At 37.3% G+C, this 24,031-nt stretch overlaps 1 protein-coding gene and 1 long non-coding RNA gene across 9 annotated transcripts in view; one reads left to right on the plus strand and one right to left on the minus strand.

Annotated features, from left to right (window-relative positions):
* The window catches only part of FKBP5 (FKBP prolyl isomerase 5), a 96,004-nt gene that overhangs the window by 50,707 nt on the left and 21,266 nt on the right, over positions 1 to 24,031 (minus strand). For 5 of the 7 annotated variants that reach the window (XM_033102435.1, XM_033102437.1, XM_033102436.1 and 2 more), the window contains one exon: positions 841 to 966. In XM_033102435.1, coding sequence (XP_032958326.1) covers positions 841 to 945 — 105 coding nt within the window. In that variant the 5' untranslated portion in view covers positions 946 to 966. Of the gene's footprint in view, positions 1 to 840; positions 967 to 5,377; positions 5,403 to 6,105; positions 6,128 to 24,031 lie in introns of those variants that run through there. The other 2 variants (XM_033102440.1, XM_033102439.1) reach the window with 2 other exon arrangements.
* On the plus strand, positions 12,954 to 23,430 carry LOC117020175 (uncharacterized). Of its 2 annotated transcripts, none has more exons than XR_004422638.1 (3): positions 12,954 to 16,083; positions 17,361 to 17,383; positions 21,870 to 23,430. It is a non-coding gene; the product is annotated as an uncharacterized LOC117020175 (long non-coding RNA). The 2 variants fall into 2 exon arrangements; XR_004422639.1 differs by lacking the exon at positions 21,870 to 23,430 and adding an exon at positions 18,264 to 19,354.

The following is a 24,031-nucleotide window of genomic DNA, read 5'->3' on the forward strand; positions in this document are numbered from 1 at the left end:
GCTACTGCAACACAAGGAAATATTAAAACTCAGCTTAGTGATAATATTTAGAAAGTATAAGATAATCTTTTCAGCAAAGAAAACTTAATTCTACAAAACTTGTATGTACAACAACAGTGTAGGAGAAATAACTTAATATGACCAAAGCCATTTAACCTCTCTCAGTTTCAGTTTATTCGTTTATATAGAATACAAATATACATTTTCCATATATAAATAGAAGAATCAAGAGGTGCTCCGATGGTCTCACAAGACCATTGTGAGATACAAAAAAAAACACATGTAAAAATGATTAACTACAGAGTGAAAAAAATATAATGTGTTTTAAAAGGAGGAAAGCTAATTCAAAAGCGATATAGTCTCTGATGAAACTGCAAAAAATATCTTCACTGTACAGGTACACTATTTGTACATAAAAACACATCCTTTTGAACTTTGCGAATTAGCTTTTCTTTTTCCTTAAAAAACAAAACAAAACACAATCTTCTGAATCGTCTTTGGCTAGCTTTAACGTACTTAAATATTCTATTAAAATAAAAACCCATTATACACTCTGAGAATAGGGAGGCTAGCCTTTTGGATCAGACATAACTGGGACCTGACCCCCAGATCTGGGCAAGTTAATTTACCTAGCTAGCTGGGCCTCCGTTCACCATCTATATCTGGGATTAAAAATAAACCTTAAGATAGGAGATGAAATGAGAATTTAGCTGTAGCGCCTGGTACTTACTAAGCCCTAACAAACGTTGTCCGCCTCCAGCCCCTGCCCTCAAAACAAGAGTTTTACAATCTTTCCAGATCGCAAATGTCTCTCCATGTCACTCACCCTTACGGCCTCACCTTTAGTACTCCCCTGTCCTTTTTGACGGTAATATCCTCTCCCTGTGCAGCGACAGCTGCTGCCGGGTTTTCTCCATTGTTCTTGGCACCTTCATCAGTAGTCATTGTCTTTTATAAGTAGATAACCTGTGGAGAAGACACAACATTTTAGGGAAAATATCACTTCTTTATGCATCTTAAAATGCTCCTAGGAACTGAGCTTTACCTTCCTAAGATTTATTTAGGGGCAATAAGGTTAAACTTTGAAAATGAAAACAAAAACATTTGCTATGAACGTGTGTTGATGTCATGAGGCATGTAAATAAAACATCCAACTCTTCAATTTCCCATCCAGCTCTGGTCCCAAATTAGACAGCAGTATAAGTCAGGTTTGGTGGTGATTATATTCCTTAACATAATTACACATTCAGAAGTAGTCCTTTCAGAACTTTGAAAATGTCTTTTTCGTACAGCCATATTCTTGACAGAGAATCAAGAACTTATCAGGTGATCGGATAAAAGGAAGAACATATCACTGTGGTAAACAGAACAGGCTTTGGAATCTGACAGACCCCTGTGCCAGCTGTAGCAATATCTGTTTGACATGTGCAAACTTACTGACTCTCATTGAGCCTCAGTTTCACATCTGTAAAATGGACATAGTACACTGTTCATAGTTATTGATAGGCATTAATAAGATAACATATGTTAAGAGATTAGCACAGAATCACATTTAAAAGGTAAGCATTTATTATGATTATTAGGTCTTCTATAGGGCCACATTTTCCATTTCCTGCTCAAAAATATCTACAGAACGAAGATCTCCCCTAGCTTGAGAACAAGGCCCTTCACCATCTGATCCTAACCTATCTTCCAGGTCTAGCTTCCACTACTTTCTTTTATTGTTTTTTTTTTAATTTTTTTTTTATTGGGGAATATTGAGGAAAAGTGTGTTTCTCCAGGGCCCATCTGCCCCAAGTCGTTGTCCTTCAATCTAGTTGTGGAGAGTACAGCTCACTGGCCCATGTGGGAATCGAACAGGCAACCCTGTTGTTCAGAGCTTGCGCTCTAACCAACTGAGCCATCCAGCCGCCCCCTTTTTAGTGTTTTCAATGCAGCTCATGTTCTAGCCAAATCAGACCCATTCCTCTTCCATAACAAGCCCTGTGCTTTCCCACCTCCATGCTTTTGGTCATTCTTTTTCTTCCCCAAACATTCTCCCCCCTCCAATGTGACCTCTAGCATACCAACCTTGACCATATACTTGGAGGTTGTCTGCCCTTTTCTGTACTTCCTTAGCTTTTCCCTTGATTTTTTTGTCTGTAATATATTCATAAGAAAACAGACTTATTGGATTTAAAAGATCCTTGAGAAGCAAGGACCATGCTTTGTTCATGTTTATATTTCCTAGAACGCCTCTTTTAGATTGGTAAGACGGAAAGGACAAGGAATTTGGAGCTCCTTACAGCTATTTTAACTTCTTATAAACCTTTTTCCTCAACCTGCGTAATTAGAATAACAATAATATCTGCTTTCACAGTGTGATCCTATATATTAAATGGTGTAATGTATATTTTAGAAGTATACTATGCCAGTGTTAGCTGTATTATCAGTCACCCGAATGACTAATGTTACCAAAGGCTAATCAATAGATGAGACAAACACAGGTCGCTGGCCACTGCCATGATGCTCTCCTCCTTAAGCAGGGAAAGTCAAGAAAGAATCACTTCTACAGCTGTTCCACAGTGGCTACTAATGGACATAAGGCTCCCTAAAGTCTCCTGCTGGACCTTCTTGTCTACACAGTAAAAAAAAGCTACTTTCCACTTGTGAAAAATGACTTATTGATACAACTGACAATGAGACAACTAAAACATATATTGTCGTGTTTGAACTCATTTCCAATTGACCTAAATTTACTTCAGTTATCAAGAAAGACACAAGTCAAATTTTGCTGTGCCCCAAAAAATCTTCAAAGAGAACACCAAAATCCAGGGGCTAAGCCCCTTTGCTTTATTTTCTAGTACAGTTTATGCCAAACACAGAAAGCCAAATGCTGGGCTCAGGATAAGGCAAAGTCCAGAACAAAGTGTTCTCAAACAAACAACATCCAAAATTATGTATCTAGTTGTAGGTAATCCTGGGCTAGACAATTAGGAAAATTAGATGAACAGGGTTGATTCCCAGCTTCTAGAAACCTACCATTTATAACAGACTTCTCTGATGCATAGAAACTTGTAGAAGGCACCTCAAAAACGGGGGTATGGGAAGAGAGCTTTTAAATATTTTGGAGGTCACGGATTGTATCCTTGGAAAAATACACACACACACACACATACACACATACAAATGTCCTCAGAGCTTCACAGATACACTGACATCCATCAATAGACCCCTGGGGAAACCCTGAATTAAATCAATAAACAAATTAAATCCACCAGGTGAAATGTTATTAGGGAACAGGACAGCCACATGGTCTCAAAGCATGAACGTACAGATTACTCCTTACTAAAAAAGGAAAAAGGGCTTTCCAATGAAGTGATTTGACAGATAACCCCTCAACACAAGTGATCTGAATTATGACCAAACTCTACATCACCAATAATAATATAAACTGCTATTGCCTCCTGATGTGATACATCTTGTTTCCCCCAAAATAAGACCTAGCTGGACCATCAGCTCTAGTGAGTCTTTTGGAGCAAAAATTAATATAAGACCCGGCCAGGTCTTATATAGTATAGCATAATATAATATAATATAATATAATACCAGGTCTTACATTAATTTTTGCTCCAAAAGATGCATTAGAGCTGATTGTCCGGCTAGGTCTTATTTTCGGGGAAACACAGTAATAAAAAGCACACATGGGGGAGGCCGGATGGCTCAGTTGGTTAGAGTGCAAGCTCTGAACAACAGGGTTGCCGGCTCAATTCCCACATGGGATGGTGGGCTGCGCCCCCTGCAACTAAGATTGAAAACAGCAACTGGAGGTAGAGCTGAGCTGTACCCTCCACAACTAGACTGAAGGACGACGACTTGGGGCTAACGGGCCCTGGAGAAGCACACACTGTTCCCCAATATTCCCCAATAAAATTTATTTATTAAAAAAAAAAAAAGCATACATGTATGTGGTAGTCCTACCAAAAATGTTTAACCTGAAACTAATCAAGAATAAAACACAAAATTAGGTTGTGGAACATTCTACAAGACTACTTACTGGCTTAGACTCCTCATAATGTTCGTGTTATAAAAGACCAAAAAAAGAAAAGAAAGGGAAAGAAAAGACAGAGGGGTCTGTTCTAGTTTAAAGGAGACCAAAGAGACACAACAACCAAATGCAATGTGTGGTCCTTGGCTGGATACTGGATTAGGGGAACAAAAAGTTATCAAAGTACATTTTTGAGAGAACTGAAAAAATTTGGAAAAACAGACTGTACATTTGATTATTATTACTGTATCATGTTAGCATTCTGGAGTGTGATATAGTATTGTGGTTTTACATAGAATGATATCCTCATTCTTAGGAGATATATGCTGAAGTATTTAGAGGTGAGATGTTAGGATGTCTGCCACTTACTTTCCAATCATTTGGGAGAGCATGTGCAACCACAAATATCACCAAAAAACTAACAACAAAGCATTGAGAAAGCACGACTACAACACATCCAAAGGCAATGCCTTTCTTTTGAATGCTCATCATTTGGGAGTCAGCTAAATTTTTTAACGAACATATTGCCAATCAAAAAAACATTTTATTTTTTGGTTCTAACCCTGACCTTTGGAAACAATGGCTTTCTAAAACTCAAATAAATCGGAAACTTGTATAAATTGATTTGCTACCTTTATAATTCCCATTTGATAATGGAATTTACTCTTCATTTTTGGTTCTAATACTTTAAGGGATGCAAGTAATCTTTGTAACTCAAAGAATGGTTCTGAGTAGTATAGAGTCCATATGCAAAGGGGCATGAATAATTAAGAAGCAAAGATAAAAACAAGAACACAAATTTTTGAACTTTTAAAGGCAGATAAGGGGGCAGCCAGTTAGCTCAGGTGGTTACAGCACGGTGCTCTCAATAACAAGGTTGCCGGTTCGATCCCCACATGGGCCACTGTGAGCTGCGCCCTCCACAACTAGATTGAAACAACTGTGTGACTTGGAGCTGATGGGTCCTGGAAAAATACACTTAAATAAATAACAGTTAAAAAAAAAAGGCAGATAAATCTGGAAGAATAAAAAAATAAACTGAACTTTACAGTATTTCTGCTTAATTCCAATTATGGCATTCGGTGGTATGGATTTTTGTAAACAAACAAATTAAAAAAAACAACCTTTTCCTTTGATCTCGTGTTATATAAAAGGCATTAAGAACAGCCAATTCCTAAAAGCCTGTAAGACACATTGAGAAAGTTCTTTTCATAAAAGAGCTTTTTCTTCTTTCCTATACCCTAGGTTTATTCTGGATTTAAAATCAGTATGTAGCTATGGATATTAAGTTATGATAAAACTCACTGTTCTGAATTGTCTAAAGGAGTAAAAGTGTCTAAAGCTACCCACCACATCAGAGAGGGAACACACAGTTCCTTCCGTTACGGACGTGCCAGGTAAGTACACACTCTCCCAAGTGCTACTCAGCAAACACCTGAGACGCAACAGGAAAATGAGAATACGCTTAAAATTTCATCAACAGTGTACTGAGAACTCCAGTTTACATAACTAAATTGTCATATCCCCCCAAGTGAGAAGTCATTTTAAAGCTTTGTCCACTAATTCCCCATGTATATTACTTACTGTGTTGTTCTTTTTGTTAAAATATAGATACTTTGCACCAGGCTATCCCACTATCTAATAGGACGCTTTTCAGAAAGAAGACAAAAAAGAATATAGGAACTGGCTACGTTAGAAGCACAGAAAATTATAGCACCATTCTTTCTTTCTAAGTACCACAGATATCTGGGCCATAAATGCTTTCAGCCTCCCAAAACTAAAACACAAAAGAAAAAAAAAACACAAGGAGGTATACTGAGGGCTTGTACTTGAATGCAATATAAGTGCATCTTAATTTTGAAAATATCCATGTAAGGATGAACTGGAAAGCCCTCATTTACTTTCAACCGCAGGCCTCTCTCAAACAATCAAGACCAGTAACGCAGGAATGTCAGGAAAGTTATCTATTTGTAGACAAGACATACATACAAAAAAGAGATAAATATGCACACAGAGGAAATAAGATCTAATATAAACACAGACAATACAACTATATGAAATACACTATATTTATTTACCTACTTTCCTTCAGTTCATTTCCTTCCTCCACACGGGGGTGGGGAATGGGGAGATGACGGACAATACTCCTATACGTGCTCATACACTCATTTGTTCTCCTCTTAAAAAGAGAGCTGCAAGAAGATATATAAATGGCCAGTGAGCACACGAAAGGATGCTCAACATCATTAGTCATAAGGGAAACGAGAATCAAAATCACAATGAGACGCCACACCCATTCGCATGGCTATTATCAAAAAAGGAAAAATGAGAAGTGTTGGTGAGGGTGTAGAGAAATTGGAACCCTCAAGCACTGCTGACGGCAAAGTCAATGGCACAGATTCCATGGAATAATTTGGTGGTTCCCGAAAATGTCAAACATAGAATTACCACATAATCCACTGATTGCACGCCTAGGTATACACCCAAAAGAAGTGAGAGCAGACTCAAACACACTGTACTCCAGTGTCCATAGCAGCATTATACACAACAGCCAAAAGGTGTAAACAATCCAAAGGCGCGTAAACCGAATATGGTGTTGTGTATGGATGTATTACATATTACTATTAAAAAGAGTATTATTCAACCGTATAAAGGATTGAAATTCTGACACACGCTACAACATGGGTGAACCTTGAAACCGTGGTGCTCAGTGAAATAAGCAGGACACTAAAGGACAAACACGGTATGATTCCACTTATATAAAGGACCTAGAATAGGCAAATTCAGAGACAGAAAGCAGAACAGAGATTGCCAAGGGCTGCGGGGAGGGAAGAGAGAGAATAACAGTTGTTAAATAGGTACATTGTTTTTGTTTGGGAAGATGTAAAAGTTCTGAAGAAGAATAGTGGTGACAACTGCACAACAGTATGAATGTACTTAATGCCACTCATTTGTTCATTTAGAAATGGTTAAAATGGTAAACTTTGTTATATATGTTTTCTCACAAAACAAAAAGAAGTCAGTCACTCAACCTGAGCAGCCAGACGTTAACTGAACAGACTGGCCAGCCAGACTTCACTTCTCTCTTTCATCCTCCCACCTTGCCCTTGGCGGAGGGCGCCTTTCACATGCCCCGTGTGCTGCCCAAGCTCTGGGTCGAGCCTCTAGCAGCGACTGCGGCATCAGCTCTTTAGGGACCAAAGCCTCGAAGATGTCCAGTCATGGAAACAGGAGAGGAAAGAGAATCCTAAATGGAAGTACCACTTTATAGCTACAATTTCCTCCTTTATTGCATCTCTTTGGTAAACGCACTTTTCCTCTCAGTATATTAGTTCCCGAGTCCTTCTTGGGTACTTTCTAGACTTTATGGGTTGCCTCTTACCTCTCACCCGCTAGCTGTGGCCAGCTCCACACCAACTCAGGACACCCACTGGCTCAAAGGTGTACCTGATATATATCGCTGCTAGAGTTGTGGCGGACTGCTAACAATTCTCAATATCCTCTTCTCCAGTTCTTCCTTGAAAATAAAATCTCTACTTTTTAATTGGACATGAAGCTTCCCAGAATAAAGTCCCAATTTCCTTTCTTGCAGCTAAGTGTGGTCATGTGACTAATTCTGGCCAATGGAATATAAGGAAAATATATCCACAAAGGATCGAATAGCCAGCTCAGGTCGGAAGAAAACTGTAAGAAGGGGACATCTGAGTTGAAAAGCTGAAAGGAACCATTCACCTATTCATACAACAAATATCTACTGAGCAACTACAATGTGCCAGGAACGGTTCTGGGCAATGGAGATACTGCAGTAAACAACAGAGAACAATTTCTATCTCCATGGAACTTACATTCTGATAAGAGTAAAGACAGCAGGAGTCTCTACTACCTGTTCATGGTTTTCATAGAAAAATTAAATTTCTACCTGGGCCACAGTGATAGATTATCAACTTGGGTTGATTCATGAGGGCCAAGCAGTTTGATTCTAAGTCTGTTGATGATTTGTAAGAAAGGGCCAACAAGGTAACATATGACAAAGGCCTGTAAACACTGTATAGGCGGACAACGTGTCCCATTCATTTTGGTACCCCACCACCTAGTACTGTCAGTGAATAGCATAAAAGAGGCACTCGATAAACACTGAAATGCACTGTGGTTTTCAAAAGCAGTCAACAGAAAGGTCGTAAAATATCAGACACTAAAAGGAATCAGTGCTGAAACTCCCTATTACCAGTTGACTATATTCCTTCTCTAAATTAACTCTGAAAAATCTAATCTGGAGAATTACACAGAACCTGAGTGTTCAACTATAAAAGCAAAAATAACATTCTGTTCTAATCAGAGGGGTGGTAATTAAGAAACCCCTAGCATAATATATCTTTGAAGTGCACTGCAAGTATATGTCTGTGCATACATACGAGTACACATAGATTTATCTTATGAATTGTATCAGTTTGGCTTAAACACGGGCAGTCAAGAACAGAGGACCACACCTAGCTGCCAATCTCTGAGTACAGCAGTCCGCCCTTACCTGTGGTTTTGCTTTCCATGGTCAACTATGGTCTGAAAATAGTAAATGGAAAATTTCAGAAACAATTCACAGGTTTTAAATTTTGTGCTGCTCTGAGTAGGTAATGAAATCTCGCGCCACTTGCTGCATCCCGCCTGGGACGTGAATCATCCCTTTGTCCAGCTTACCCACGTACATGCTACCTACCCACCTATTCATCACTACTACAGTATGTTGGTTAACAGGTCAACTACCTCAGTATCGCAGCCCCAAAGCACAAGAGTAGTGATGCTGGTAATTCGGATACGCCAGAGAGAAACCCTAAAGTGCTTCTTTTAAGTAAAAAGGTGAGCTCACTACCATAAGCTATTTTGAGAGACCACATTCACATAACTTTTATTACAGTATATTGTTATAAGTGTTCTATTTTATTATTTTTGTTAATCTCTTACTGTGCCTAATTTATAAATTAATACTTATCATAGATAGGTATGTATAGGAAAAGACATAGTATATGTAGGCTTAGTATTACCTGTGGTTTCAGACATTACACATTAACTAGCAACTGGAGGAAGAGATGGTTCATAGAACTGAAATGCAGAAGGAAGAAACCTGGCATAAAGGTTCTATGTAACATTGCATCCTCTTAAAGTATTGTCTCATCAAAGCACTATAATATAAATTAAGCAGATTTAAATCATGGCTTCACGAGGTCCATTATATGTCCAGGAGAAAAAGTGTACAAGAACAGCCTTTGGGGTCTGCGAACAAACCCTTATGTAGAAGGAACAAAACCTTGGCCACTTCAATTCCTACCAGAAAAGTAGAAAAGGAAGGAAGGAGGATGGGGATGAGGAGAGAGATGGAAGACTGCTGCTCTGGAGTCTGATGACCAGAGGTCTCTGGCTGGCACAGGGTTTTGAGAACAAGTGGATGTTCCATTACAGGAAGAGATTCAGTGTTTGGGTAGATGTCTAGAGAAAAATGGAATTTATAAGGCTGCAACATACTAGGCAGGAATAAATAAAGTTCAGTTTTGATGTGTTCCTACCATTTCCCAAACCCTTCCATTTTCAGTTGGTATCTTCCCCTGTGTGCAAATCTAGTTACTGACCAGAGAAGTCTGTTAGAATGACTTATTCCACCTCCTCTATGTCTGGCTCCTCCGGCCTTCCAAGGTGACAAGTTAATCTCATAAATTAATCATGTTGACTAAGAAAAAGATTCGTCTACCTCCCTAAGTAAACACCCTCTTTAAAGTGACTCAGATATTTCACAATTTCAGAACAAATTCCTAATTAAAGGGTATATGGGGTAGAGCACTGAACCATGCCTGAATTTAAACTCTGATCTATTGGTAACTATAGCTGCGGAATCTCTGACCCTCACTCCGTTTTTCTCTCCATCTATAAATTTCAGGGGGTTAGAACAGAATGATATCTAAGGTTTATTCCTACTCTAATGTTTTATATTTAGAATTACTTTTTAATGAATAAATACATGTTTTACTTTATGGAAAAATGAGGTTTGATATGTGTAAGGGAAAACAATTCTCAAGGATGGAAAAAGTTATTTTGGTATTACAGAGTTCACTTTCCACTGCAACCCTCTGGCAAAACATTGCTAATTCTGAGCTTTACCCTCTTACACAATGTATTGGTTGGTTTCCTATAGCTGCCGTACCAAATGACCACAAACTTACTGGCCTAAGTAATGCACATTTATTATCTCACAGTTCTGGAGGCCAGAAGCTGGAACTGGGTCTCACTGGGCTGAGATCAAAATGTTAACAGGGCTGCGTTCCTTCTGGAGGCTCTAGGAAGAGAATCGTCTCGTTGCATTTTCCAGATTCTAGAGGCCACCCAAATTCCTCAGCTCCTGACCCCAGTCCTCCATTTTCAAAGCCAGCAGTGCTGCATCTCTCTCATCACTCTTCTCCCTCGCATCTCGCTCTCACCACAGCCGGGCAAGTTTCTCTGCTCCCCTAAGTTTCTTAAGAATCCACGTGATTATATTAGGTCCATTTGAATAACTCAGGATAATCTCATCTCAAAGTCTCTGGCCTTAATCACATCTACAAAGTCCCCTCTACTCTGTAAGGTAACATATTAACCGATTCCAGTGATTCGGATGTGGACATCTTTGAGGAGCCCTTATTCTACCGACCACACATACCGTCATCCAATCAAGCTCGAAAGCATTTCTCCCAAGCTTAGAATTCTGTTGACTTCCTCCACTTTATACTTAGGGCTCTACAACATTCTTTCCTTTCTCTCCTTTATTTATCAACCAGTTGGAGAACAATGTTCCACAATTAAATGCAACATTTGATATCTATCATTCTGAAAATTCCTTCAGAATTTCAGAAAGTCCAAATTGGAACATTCATTTAATCTCTCAATTTTGTAGTAAGTTAAAAAGTTTAAGTAACCTTGACCTACACACTGCATGTTTTCCTACCTCATCAAACTTAATCACTGAAAACAATTTTTAAAAATTATTCTGAGTCCTTTACATGATTTTTGAACTTTGAGCAGCATGTTATAAATGCTGAAGAACACATGAGTGTATACATATTTTACATATTTAGTGACATATATTTAACATACAATAAACTGCACATATTTAAAGTATACAATTTAAGTTTTGACATACGTATGTGTGTATATATACATATGTATATGTGTGTGTGTGTGTGTGTGTGTGTATATATATATCCATAAAGCCATCACTACAATCAAGATAAAGAATGTTTGTCACTCACAAAAGTTTCCTTGTGTCTCTTTACAATTCATCCCTTATCGGCTCATGTCTCCCGGCAATCGATGACCTGCTTTCTGAATAGCTGTATTTTATAGAATTTCATATAAATGGAATTATGTCTTTTTTCCCTGGCTTCTTTCTCTTATTGTTATTATACTGAGAATCAAACACATTGTTCTGTGTATCAATAGTTCATTCCTTTTTATTGCTGAGTTCTATTCCATTGTATGGAAACAGAGCATTGTTTATTTACCTACTGATGCCTTTGTTTTTTAATTGTTGCCTATTACAAATAAAGCTGCTGTGAGTATTCGGATACAAATCTTTACGGTCATATATATTCATTTCTCTTGGATAAATGCCTAGGAGTGGAATGGCTAAGTCACAGGGCAGGTGTACATTCTGGGTCTTTAAGAAAGTGCCAAACTGTTTTCCAAAGTGGCTGCACCATTTTTGCATTCCTGCCAGAAGTATATGAGTTTGGCGGCTCCACATCCTCACCAACACTTGGTACTGTAAGCCTTTTTAACTAAAGACATTCTAACGTATTCAGTGGTATCTTGTGGTTTTAATTTGCATTTCCCCAATGACTAATGATATTGACCATCTTTTCATGTACTTATTTGCCATCCATGTAGCTTCTTTGGTGAAGGGTCTCGTTCAAATATTTGTCTATTTTTTACCAGGTTGTTTTCTTGAGTTTTGACAGTTCCTTATATGTTCTGAATACAAGTCTTTAATCAGATGTGAATTTTGAGAATATTTTCTCCCAGTCTGTGGCTTGCCCTTTTAGTCTCTTAAAGGTGACTTTCAAAAAGATGTTCTTAATATTGATATATTCCAATTTATCTTTTTTCTTCTGTAAACTATGCTTTTGGTCTTATGCTCTCAAAATTTTTACCAAACCCAAAGTCACAAATATTTTCTTCTAGAAATTTTACAGATTTGGGCTTTAGATTTTTGTCTATAATCAATTTTGACTTACTTTTACATACATGTATGATGCAAGGTATGGATTCAGTCTTTTGTATATGAATATCAAATTGTTCTACCACCATCTGTTTAAAGACTAACTTTTTTCCACATGACTGCCTTGGCACCATACTCAAAAACTGATCATATTTTTCTCTGGACTCTTCTTTTCCATGGATGTATCTATTTATCTTCATACCATTGTTTTGATTACTTAGCTATAATAACTTTTAGAAATCAGACAGTGTTAAGTCATCAAAGTTCTTCATCAAAATTGTTTTGGCTCTTCTAGGTCCTTTGCATTTCCATAAAGATTTTAAAACCAGTTTGTGACTTTCTACAAATTGACAGCTGGGATTTTGATTGGGATTGCACTGAATCTGTATCTGTAGAGAAAACTGACAATATTGAGTCCTCCAATCCTTGAACACAATATTCATTCAATTAGGTATTCTTTAATTTCTCTCAGTAATATTTTATAGTGTAGAGGTCTTACATATCTTTTATGAAATTTACCCTTAGGTATTAAGTATTTTACTGTAAGTGGTATTCTTTTAAAATTTCAACTTCTGACTGTTCATTTGCTAGTATATAGAAACACAATTGACTTTTCTATATTGATCTTGTATCCTGCAATTTTGCTAAGTGTACTTAATTGTTCTAGTAGCTTTTTTTGAGAAATTACAGGCAATCATGTCATCTGCGAATAACGTTTTACTTCTTCCCTGGCAATTTGGATGTCTTTTCTTTCTTTTTCTTATCTGACTGCACTGGGTAGAAATTCCAGCGCAATGCTGAATAGAAGTGGTGATGGTGGACATCTTGCCTTGTTCCTGATCTTAGAGAGAAAGGATTCCGTTTTTCAGCATTAAGTATGATTTCAGACGAGATGGGTATGTGCAGAGTGGTATGGCTGTAGACCTGATTTCAGATATTCATTTTACAAAGATGCTCTTTGTCAGATTGAAGAAGTTCCCTTCTATTCCCAGTTTGTTGTTGTTTTTTAATCAGCAATGCATTTTGGATTTTGTTGAATGCTTTTTCTGCATCAACTGAGTTGGTCATATGGTTTCCCTTTTGTACTCTGTTAACATGGTAAATGATGCTGATTTTCAAATGTTGAACGAATCTTGCATTCCTGGGACAAATTCCATTTGTTCATTGTATTTTATCCTTTTTAGAATGTTGTTGGAATCAATTTGGTTCCAAAATTTTGTTAAGAATTTTGCAACTACGTTCATGAGGGATATTTGGCTGTAATATTTTTTTTGCAATGTATTTGTCTGGTTTCAGTATCAGAATAATACCAGTGTCATGAAATGAGTTAAGAAGTATTCCCTCCTCATCAATTTTATGGAGTAATTTGTATGAAACTGGTATTATGACTTTCTAAAATGTTTGGTAGAATTCATCAGGGAAATCATTTGGATCCAGAGTTTTCTTTGGGGGAATTCAATTTCTTTAATAGATATATGCTTACTCAGGTTATTAGTTTCTTTTTAAGTGAGCTTTGCTATTTTGCGTCTTTCAAGGAATTTTCCCATTTCATCTAAGTGCCTAATGTATTGGCATAAAGTAAATCATATAATTCTCTTATTTATCATTTTAATAACTATTGGATTTGCAGCTTTACCAACTCTTGCATTCCTGATATTGGTAACTTGTGTCTTCTTTTTTTCCTGTTCCACCAGGCTATTATTAATTTTATTGGTCTTCTCAAACAACCAGCTTTTGATTTCATTGACTTTCTCTATTATTTCCCTGTTTTCTGTCTTAGTGGTTTTTGGCTTTTACTTTTAACTCATTTCTTCTGCTTACTTTGTTTCTCCTTTTTTAGTTCCTTAAGGTAGAAGCTGAGGACACTGGTTTGCAACTTTTCTTCTCTAATATAGGCATTTAGTGCTATAAATTTTCCGCTGAGCACTTGCATTAGCTGTATCCCACAAATTTCATGTTGTGTTTTCATTTTCAATCAGTAGAAAATATGTTCTAAATTCATCTTTGACTTTTTTTTCTTTGACCCATGAGTTACTTTAAAGTGTGATAGTTTCTAACTATTTAGGGGATTTCCAGATATCTTTGCTATTGATTTTTTATTTAGTTCCCTTTTGGTCAAATGACATACTTTTTATAAGTGATTTTAAGTTTATTGACATTATTTTCTGGACCAAAATGTGGTCCATATTAGTAAATGTTCTGTGTGCAATTAAACAGAATGTACCTTCTGTTGTAATGGGTAGAATGTCATACAAATGTCAATTACGTCATTGGTTGATGGTGTTGTTAGATCTTCTAAATTATTACTGACTTTTTTTGTCAACTTGTTCTATAAATTATTGAGAGAGATCCAACTATAATTGTGGATCTGTTTCTCCTTTCAGTTCCATCAGTTTCTGATTCATGCATTTGAAGCTCCGTTATTAGGTGCATAAATATTTAGAACTATTAATTCCACTTGATGAATTGACTACTTTATCATTATGAAATGACTCTCTTTATTCCTGATAATAATCTTTGTTCTAAAATCTACTTTGTCTAAAATTAATATAGTTATTCCAACTTTCTTTATTAGTATTAGCATGGAATATTCTTTTCCAACCTTTCACTTTTAGCCTATTTGTACGTCAATATGTATACTAGGTTTCTTGTAGGCAGCAGTTGAGTCTTGCTTTTATACCCAATCTACTAAGTTCTGCCTTTTAAGTGGGTTTAGATTTTTATATAGTTGATGTGATTGTTGCTATAATCTGGTATACATATAACATCTTGCTATTTGTTTTCTGTTTGTCACATCTGTTCTTTGTTCCCTTTTCCTTTTTTTTCTTAGATCTCGGAGTTTACAAGTTTTATCAAATTTGGAAATTTTTAGCCATTTTAAAAAACATTCTTGGCACTCCCCTCCTCTTCTCAAGACTACAATTACATATATATTAGGCCACCTGAAAATGCCTCACAGCTCATTAATGCTCTATTCATTTTTTCCTAATTTTTATTTCTCCTCTGAGTTTTATTTTGGATAGTTTGTATTGCTATGGCTTCAAGTTTACTGATCTTTTCTCCTGCACTGTCTAATTTGCTGTAAATCCCATATAGTATATTTTTCATCTCCCACATTGTAGTTTTCATCTCTAGATGTCCAATTTGGGTCTTTTAAATATATTTCATATTTATTTAACATTCTCAGTCTTTCCTTTACTTTGGTGAAAATATGGAATATAGTCGTAAACTGTTTTAATATCTTTGTCTATCATCTCTATCATTTCTGGGTCTGTTTTTATTTATTTATTTTCTTCCTCATGTGTTGTATCTGCATGTTTCATTCCAAGTCTGATATTTTGACTGGAGGCCAAATGTGAATTTTACCTTGATGAGATATTTTCATATAAACATAAATATTGAGCTTTGTTCTGGGATGCAGTTATTTGGAAAGAGTTTGATCCTTTTGAGGCCTGTTTTTAAGGTTTGTGAGAAAGGATCAGAGCAGTCTTTTGTTTAGAGCTTCATTTGCCCCACTGCTGAGGCAATAATACCCTTCTAAATACTCAACCCAATATCCTGTGACTTATGAGGTTTTCTCTCTTTGTCTAGTGGGAACACAAACTATTCTCAACCCTGAGAAAGAATGGGGTGGGGGGGATTCCCTCTAATCCTTTTGGGTGGTTCTTTCTCAGCTTTGGGTGGTTTCCACACACCACATGCACTTAGCAGTACTCATCTGAAGACTCATCTGTGCAGACCTCTGGAGTCTCGCCTTGTGCAGCTCTCTCTTCTCCAAACTCCAGTAGCCACCTTGGCCTCCACAACCCAAACTCTCCAGGTAAGGTTCATCTGTTTCTGCTTTCTTGGGGATCAGTGTCCTGTGCTGCCTGTTGTTCAGTGTTTGAAACTTCATATATTTTCTCTGGGGTTTTTGTTTGTTATATGATTACAGCCAAGATAGTAAATTGAATCTCTGTTATTCAAATGTTCTCTGTTTCATCTTGGAATATGAGTCCATGAGTACATTTTTAAGTCAGAATAAGACAGACACACAGTAAAAAAGACACAACTATTACGAATAGAGTTCCAAGTGGGGAAAATTATCTGACAAAACAAACACTGTTTAGAAAAAATTTTGACAGTCTGAAATTTGAAGGGTATAGTTTTTCCATGACACTACGAAAGTCAAAGCCTGTAATTAATAATAATAAATCTCTCTCCTTAAATGGCAGGTACTTTATTTTAAAACAGCAGTCAAAACAATGGTTTTGTGCATATTTCTGGAAATATGGATAATTGCTGTATCTTTTTTTCTTTAATCTATATAAGAAATTATTTTAAACCTTACAAAAAATTGTGATTTTACATTTCTAAAGGCCATTAATAAATATATCATTTTCTTTTTAAATCTGTTTAAAGCTCTTTTCCCTCTTCTTTTAATTAATTCAACTGAAAAATATAGAGGGGACATCACCTTAATAGTTCTAAGTCATAACGCTACAAAATTTGGCTTCTGGTTGACACAGTTTTAAATTGTTTTTAATTTTTTTATTACTTTCAGGTGTACAAAACAACATAATGATTAGACATTTGCACCCCTCACAAAGTGTCACCCCCCCCAAGTCTACTACCCCTCTGTCATCGTCCATAGCTGTTACAGTACCATTCACTATATGCCCTATGCTGTACTTTACATCTCATGACTATCTACCTATAATTATAGTTGACATTCGATATTATTTTAGATTAGCTTCAGGTCTACAGCGCAGTGGTTAGGCATTTATATAATCTATGAAGCGATCCCCGTTAAGTCTAGTACCCACCTGACACCCTACATAGTCTTTACAACATTATTGATTATATTCCCCATATTGTATTTCACATCCCCATGACTATTTTGTGACCACCAATTTGTACTTTCTAATCCCTTCACCTTTCTCACCCATCCTCCTAAACCCCTCCCATCTAGCAGCCATCAGTTTGTTCTCTGTTTCTATAAGTCTATTTGTTTTGTTTGTTCATTTATTCTGTTCTTTAGATTCCACATATAAGTAAGATCGCATGGTATTTGCCTTTCTCAGTCTGACCTATTCACTTAGCATTATTATCTTCTAGGTCCATCCATGTTGCCGCCAATGGTAAGATTTCATTCTTTTTTATGGCAGAGTAATATACTCCATTGTATAAATGTACAATTTCTTTATCCAATTGTCTATTGATGGGCATTTTGGTTGTTGACACTGGTATTAATAGTCTTTAGTAGGTCTATAAAACTAGCTTTTGTTTCGGAACAAATCTCAAATGGACACCTATAATATGCAAAACCTATAAAGCATTTCAATATACTGAGATTTTAACACTGCTTAAACTAGAAAGAATACGTACTCTATAGTGGCACTTACAAACAAATATGAATAGCAGTTTGTCACCAAGCCACATGGCTTGCTTCTCTGTATGCCTATTTAAAGTTTTAACTAAACTAGCCCTAGTACCACCTGCAGATCTCTGAACTTAAAGAACATAGGATTTCATAAGAAAACAGCATATACAGATGCAAAAAATTGATAGAAATACAACAGGGGCAGAGAAGACAGTAAAGAGCTCTGCTTGGATGACTTCCTTTTCCTCCTTTGAAAATCACTTTCCATCAAAGTGGCTTCTGTGGCTCAGACTGCACTGTCTGGCTCCTTGCCCTCACGCTGCCCAACCACCATTCATTCATTCCATTTATCAACGGCAACTGTATAAACTAGCCAGATTCCCGAAATTTCATCTAAAAATGAAAATTTCACTAAGGAAATTTCTGAGGAAAGTCCTAAGCTAGGGTGTGAGGGAGGGCTTTCAATGGAGAATGAAAAGGCTGGGAAGAAAGTGAGGGAAACTCATTGAAGAGAAAGAATTCAGGGAGCTAAGTGTTAAATCTGAGACTGGCTCATTCTAATCGTAACCTTACACCCCAGCTCCTCATCTTCATGTACTCTTCCTAGAAAGTCAAGTAAGTCTGGTTTCTATCTACAGAGCAAAAGGCTGCCTCTTGAGTTAAAAAATTATTCTAATGACTGCAGCCACTGTCCCTGCCGCCGCCGCCACCGCTGCCACCACTCAGCGGAGGCAACAAAATGCTCAGATCCTCTTACTCCGTACACCTCCGAGCACAATCTCCAGGATTCCCCAAAGCCTGGTCTCTACCTTGGCTCAGTGAGGACCTGGCAAGCTGGAGGGCAATCACAACAGAAAACTCCAAGGAGGGCTGAAAACCCCTCAAGACCCTGTTTCAGGAACTCAAACCAGTGTAGCCCAGATGAATACACCAAGCACCCATGATTCATGTCAACGAATTACACAGCAGTGGTGATCCAGAGAGAGACCCAAGACCCGCCTGGCTATTAGGAAACACCAGACGAGCTGCGCCACCTTCTCACCCCCCTCCAAGGTCTCCACTGCAAAAGCCACCCCCTCCTGATCCACTCTAGAAGGAGGCTAGCCAGGAATAAAATGTGATTTCTTCCTGGGGAAAAAAATGTTAATCGATTACCTAAAACTTAGTTAAAATTTTAAAAGTATAAATGCAATTATATTACAGAAATTTTGGGAGAGAAAGGAAAAAAATAATTCACTATAATCCAAATATTACAAGTTAGGGGTACTTTTTTTAAAAATAAATTTTATTTTTTAGAGCAGTTTTAGGTTCACAACAAAATTGAGGAAAATAGTTAAAAGAGCCTTGAAAAGAATAAAGTTGGGAAGATGCACCCTTGAGAGTTCCAAAACTTATGAGAAAGCTAGAGTAATCAAGTCACATGGTACTTGGATAAGGACACATAGATCAACAGAATTGAGAGCTGAAAAATAAACTATTACACTTAAGGCCAACTGATACTTGAAAAGGATGCCAAGACAATTCAATGGAGGAATGGATAGTCTTTTTCAACAATTGGTGCTGGGAAAATTGGATCTCCACATGCAACAGATTACAATGTTGGACACCTTTCTTCATACCATATATAAAAAGTAACTCAAGGGCCGGTCGGTGGCTCAGGTGGTTGGAGCTCCGTGCTCCTAACTCTGAAGGCTGCCGGTTCGATTCCCACATGGGCCAGTAGGCTCTCAACCACAATGCTGCCAGTTCAATTTCTCGAGTCCCGCAAGGGATGGTGGGCTGCGCCCCCTGCAACTAGCAATGGCAACTGGACCTGGAGCTGAACTGCGCCCTCCACAACTAAGACTGAAAGGACAACAACTTGAAGCTGAACGGCACCCTCCACAACTAAGATTGAAAGGACAACAACTTGACGTGGAAAATGTCCTGGAAATACACACTGCTCCCCAATAAAGTCCTGTCCCCCTTCCCCAATAAAATCTTAAAAAAAAAAAAAAGTAATTCAAAATGGATCAAAGACCTTAATGGAAGAGCTAAAATGATCAAATTCTTACAAGAAAACAGAGGGGTAAATAAATCTTCATTGACCTTGGATTAGGCAATGATTTCTTATGTGAAACTGAAAGCACAAGCAACAAAGAAAACAGATAAATTAGACTTCAGAAAATGAAAAACTTTTGTGCTTCAAAGGACACCATCAATGAGAAAGTGAAAAGACAACACATAAGATGGAAGAAAAATTTTACAAATCGTATATCTGATAACAGGATTGTATCTAGAACATATTAAGAATGCCTACAACTCAATAATAAAAAGGTAACCCAGTTAAAAAATGACATTTCTCCAAAGAAGATACACAAACGGCTAATAAGCACATGAAAAGATGCTCAACATCATTGGTCATTAGAGAAACGCAAAACCAAGGCAGAGTGAGATACTACTCCAAACCCATCAGGATGGCTAGTAGGGAGAAGACAGGTAACAAGCACATACTGACAAAGACGTGGAGAAAGGGGAACCCTCACACATTACTAGTGGGGATATAAAATGGTGCAGCTGCTTTGGAAAACAGTCTGTCAGTTCCTCTAAAAGTTAAAGCAGTTATTTGATCAACAATTCCAAGAAAATGAAAACATACATCCACACAAAAACTTGTACATGAGTGTTCATAACAGTATTATCCATAATAGCCAAAGAGTAGAAACAGCCAAATGTCCATTCACTAATGAATGGGTAAACCAAATGTAGTAAATCCATACAATGGAATATTATTCAGCAGTGAAAAGCAATGAAATGCTGGTAACATGTTACAACATGGATGAACCTTGAAAAAATTATGCTAAACAAAAGCCAGTCTCAAAATGCCATTTATTGTATGATTTTACTATATGAAATGTCCAGAATAGGCAAATCCATACACAGAAAGTAGACTGGTGGTTGCCTAGGGTAAAGGGGGAAGTAGGGAGTGACTGATAATTGGTATAAGATTTGTTTTTTGTGGTGATAAAATGTTCTGAAGTGGGATAATGGTAATAGTTGTACAACTCTGTGAATATACTGGAAACCTTTAAAGAGGTGACTATTAAGCTATGTGAATTTTATCTCAATAAAGCTGTTATAAAAATTATTCTATTCAATGGATGGACCACAATTCATAATATACATCACTTCCAATGTATCTATTCTATATAACACTGCTGTGAATATTTTTGTGCCCAGGCTTTTAACACATAATTAAGAGTGTGGATTCTTCAAAAAGTCTGCTTCAGTGGGAATCTTGGCTTGACAACACAGCAGCTGTACAATCTGGGGCAAGTCATTTAGCTTCTTTGTGCCTCAATTTCCCGTCTCTGACATGAGGTTAACAGTATTCATTCCTCTTGGGGTCTGTGAACTAAATCAAGTAATGCACATAAAGGGCTTTGTACAGTGCTGGTCACATAGTAAACTTTCAGTATTAGTAGTAGTGGTAGCTGTTATAATTGTCATTCTCATTTGTATCATTTTCTTAAGATGATTTTCAGAAGTGGTGTCACTGAGTCAAAAACCATGAACATTTATGCGTCTGAATCCATTTTGCCAAACTACATTTCAAAGGGGGTGCACTAAGTTGTGGTGCCACTAGTAAACACGGGGAGAACGGGGGTAACCATGCCACCATCAACATTATGCTCTAGTACATTTATTTTGTTAATTCAACAGGTATCCCACTTTGTTCATTTTTGCTGCTTTTGGCCTTCTGCAGCTTGAAACCCAACAGTTTTCCAATTATTCTATAAATCCCATACACCACGAATACCTACTGAACGTGAAATCTGCTCAAGATCCTATACTAGGGGCTACAATTGAAGCTGAAATGAGTTAAGGCCAACGATTTTGCATGAAGTAGGCAAAGAAACATTTTAATTCAAGATAACTATGATTAAGGATAAAAGAGCTACAAAGTATTTATAAGGGTAAGGAAAAGATGGCAGTTTATAAAGATTTATAAAGTAAGGAAAAGATGACAGTTTAAGCTGGTTCTTGAAGAATGGACGTAGTTTCACCTGGCAAAGGTATGGTAAGTAAAATCAAAGCTGGTTAAAAGAACACAGCACATTACAAGACTACGAGGCTGGAGTACGAAGTAGCTAGGGGAGGGGATGGTGGGAGAACAAGGCACAGGACGCTCCAAAGAGCACAAAGAGGACCCTTGAAAACAGAGCCAATGACTATACGAGCTGAGGGGGAGGGTTTCTTTACAGGCAAACAGCATGCAGAACGACACGCAGACACGAACGAACCATCAGGACCCATCCGGGGAACGGCCTGTCATCCAATTTGGCTAAAGCGGGAAGCACACAGAGGATGCTAGAACAACAGGCAGAAGACTGGCTGTGAAGGACCTCGTGAGCCAAAATAAAGCATCTGAACTTTATTCCAAAGGAAATAGAGAACTGAAGCATTTTAAAGAAAAGAAGTGACAATCGGACTGACTTTAAAAAAAATTACTCTAGCAATACTCTTAACGGCTTCCAGTCTCATACGGTATATAAAATCCAACGTCCTTCTTATGTTTAAATCCTATAGCCAATCTGGCTATGTCTGAAATTATAATATTTCCTATTGCTCCTCTCACTCACCCTGCTTTGGCTACACAGGCCTTCTTGCTGCACCCTGCAAAATGCCCCTCCTCGGGACTTTTGCACTTACCATTCCCTCCTGCCTAGAACTCTTCCCTCAAATGGCCAGGTTGCTCCCTCACTTCCTTTAGGTCTCTGTTCAAATACTTTCGATCAGAGAGGGCTTTCCTATCACCCACTATAAAAGAGCAAGAAATGACAGCAATCAGCCCTACCATGTTTTCCCCTCCACTTACCACCTAGCACATATTTATTTGCTTGCCTATTGTCTGTCTCTCCTTACTTACTAGAATGTAAGTTCCACAACGGATCCTCTCGATAATCATGATACAGGAACCATTACTGCCATTTCCAGATGGTAAAATTAAGGGACATAATACTCTAGTGAACCATGGAACCAGGTGGAATGACTCCTGAGTCTGCACTCTTAACCGTTTCCCATACTGACTCTCTAGTAGTGTCACAGGTCCCTGACTTTGATTCTAGATCACTTCCTGTGAACAGGCTCCATATTGACAAGTATCAAGACAGTAAAAATTCTAAACTTACATTATGTCCTCCTAAGGAGATATGGATTATTGTAATTTGTTATTAGTCAAGTTTCAAAAGCCAGGAAACATCTTTTAAATGATCAATTAAAATACACAAAGTATCTGGACTTTTATCTATCCAACAATAAGCTGTATTTTTTCTTGTTTAAGACCTATAGATATTAAAACAAGATGAAAAGTTTTATCAAAGTAGAAGAAACATAGTATATGACACCAAAACTATTTTTCCAAGACTTTTTTCCAAATAAATATTCAACTTCAGGAATAAAATTAACTCCATCTTTAAAATAACGTGTCAAAATTTTCTGAGGTATCACTACCAAAGGAAGAAAGAACATGTTTTCCAGGTAGACACCATGTTATGAAGTAAATAAGTATACAGTATCATATGTAGAGTAAAAGAATGAAAGTGATGTCTCAGTAACATTTTCTCCTGATTCTTTTCCTACTCCTCAGTTATTAAGTTCATCTTTCCCTGATTCTTTCATCCCATCTCCCATTACTGAGAGTACCCCTTTTCAAAAGGTAGTTCTCAATCAACAGCTTTTCCCTATCAATCACTTCATATCAGAACTTGTCCACTTTTTTTTTTCAACTTTTATTTTAAGTGTGTTTTTCCAAAACCCATCAGCTCCAAGTCAAGTAGTTGTTTCAATCTAGTTGTGGAGGGCGCATGCGGAGATTGAACCAGCAACCTTGTTGTTAAGAGCACTGCGGTCTAACCAACTGAGCTAACCGGCCGCCCAGAGAATTCATCTCCTCTTAATTTCAACTACTACATATCTCTGTTAGGATAAATCTGTTATAATTTCTGCCTTTTCCCTTCTCCAGTTTTTGCTCTCTAATTGCCTGACTATAGATACTTCAGGATGCGTTAATATCCCTACATTTTTAAAGAAAATAAACTTTTTCAAACTTGGCCCCTTCTCTATTTACTTCATTATCTATATTATCTGGCTATTCTCCTAGGTTTACATTATTTAATTTTTTTAAATATAATTTTAATATAATCTTTGTCCATTTAATTCATTGTGTTTCTTACAATCCTACTGTTCATTGTGTTTCTTACAATCCTACTTTTCAGTCCCACAACTATCACCATATCCTGGATTTTCTTCATTTCCTTCCTGAATTACCACTGTTCTCCAGCTGACCTGCCTATTTCCAGCCTACTCCCTCACTTCCATTCATTTTATACATACTATCAATAAAACCTCTCTCATACAGTATACT

The sequence above is a fragment of the Rhinolophus ferrumequinum genome, chromosome 3 (assembly GCF_004115265.2).
Source record: "Rhinolophus ferrumequinum isolate MPI-CBG mRhiFer1 chromosome 3, mRhiFer1_v1.p, whole genome shotgun sequence".
NCBI lineage: Eukaryota > Metazoa > Chordata > Mammalia > Chiroptera > Rhinolophidae > Rhinolophus > Rhinolophus ferrumequinum.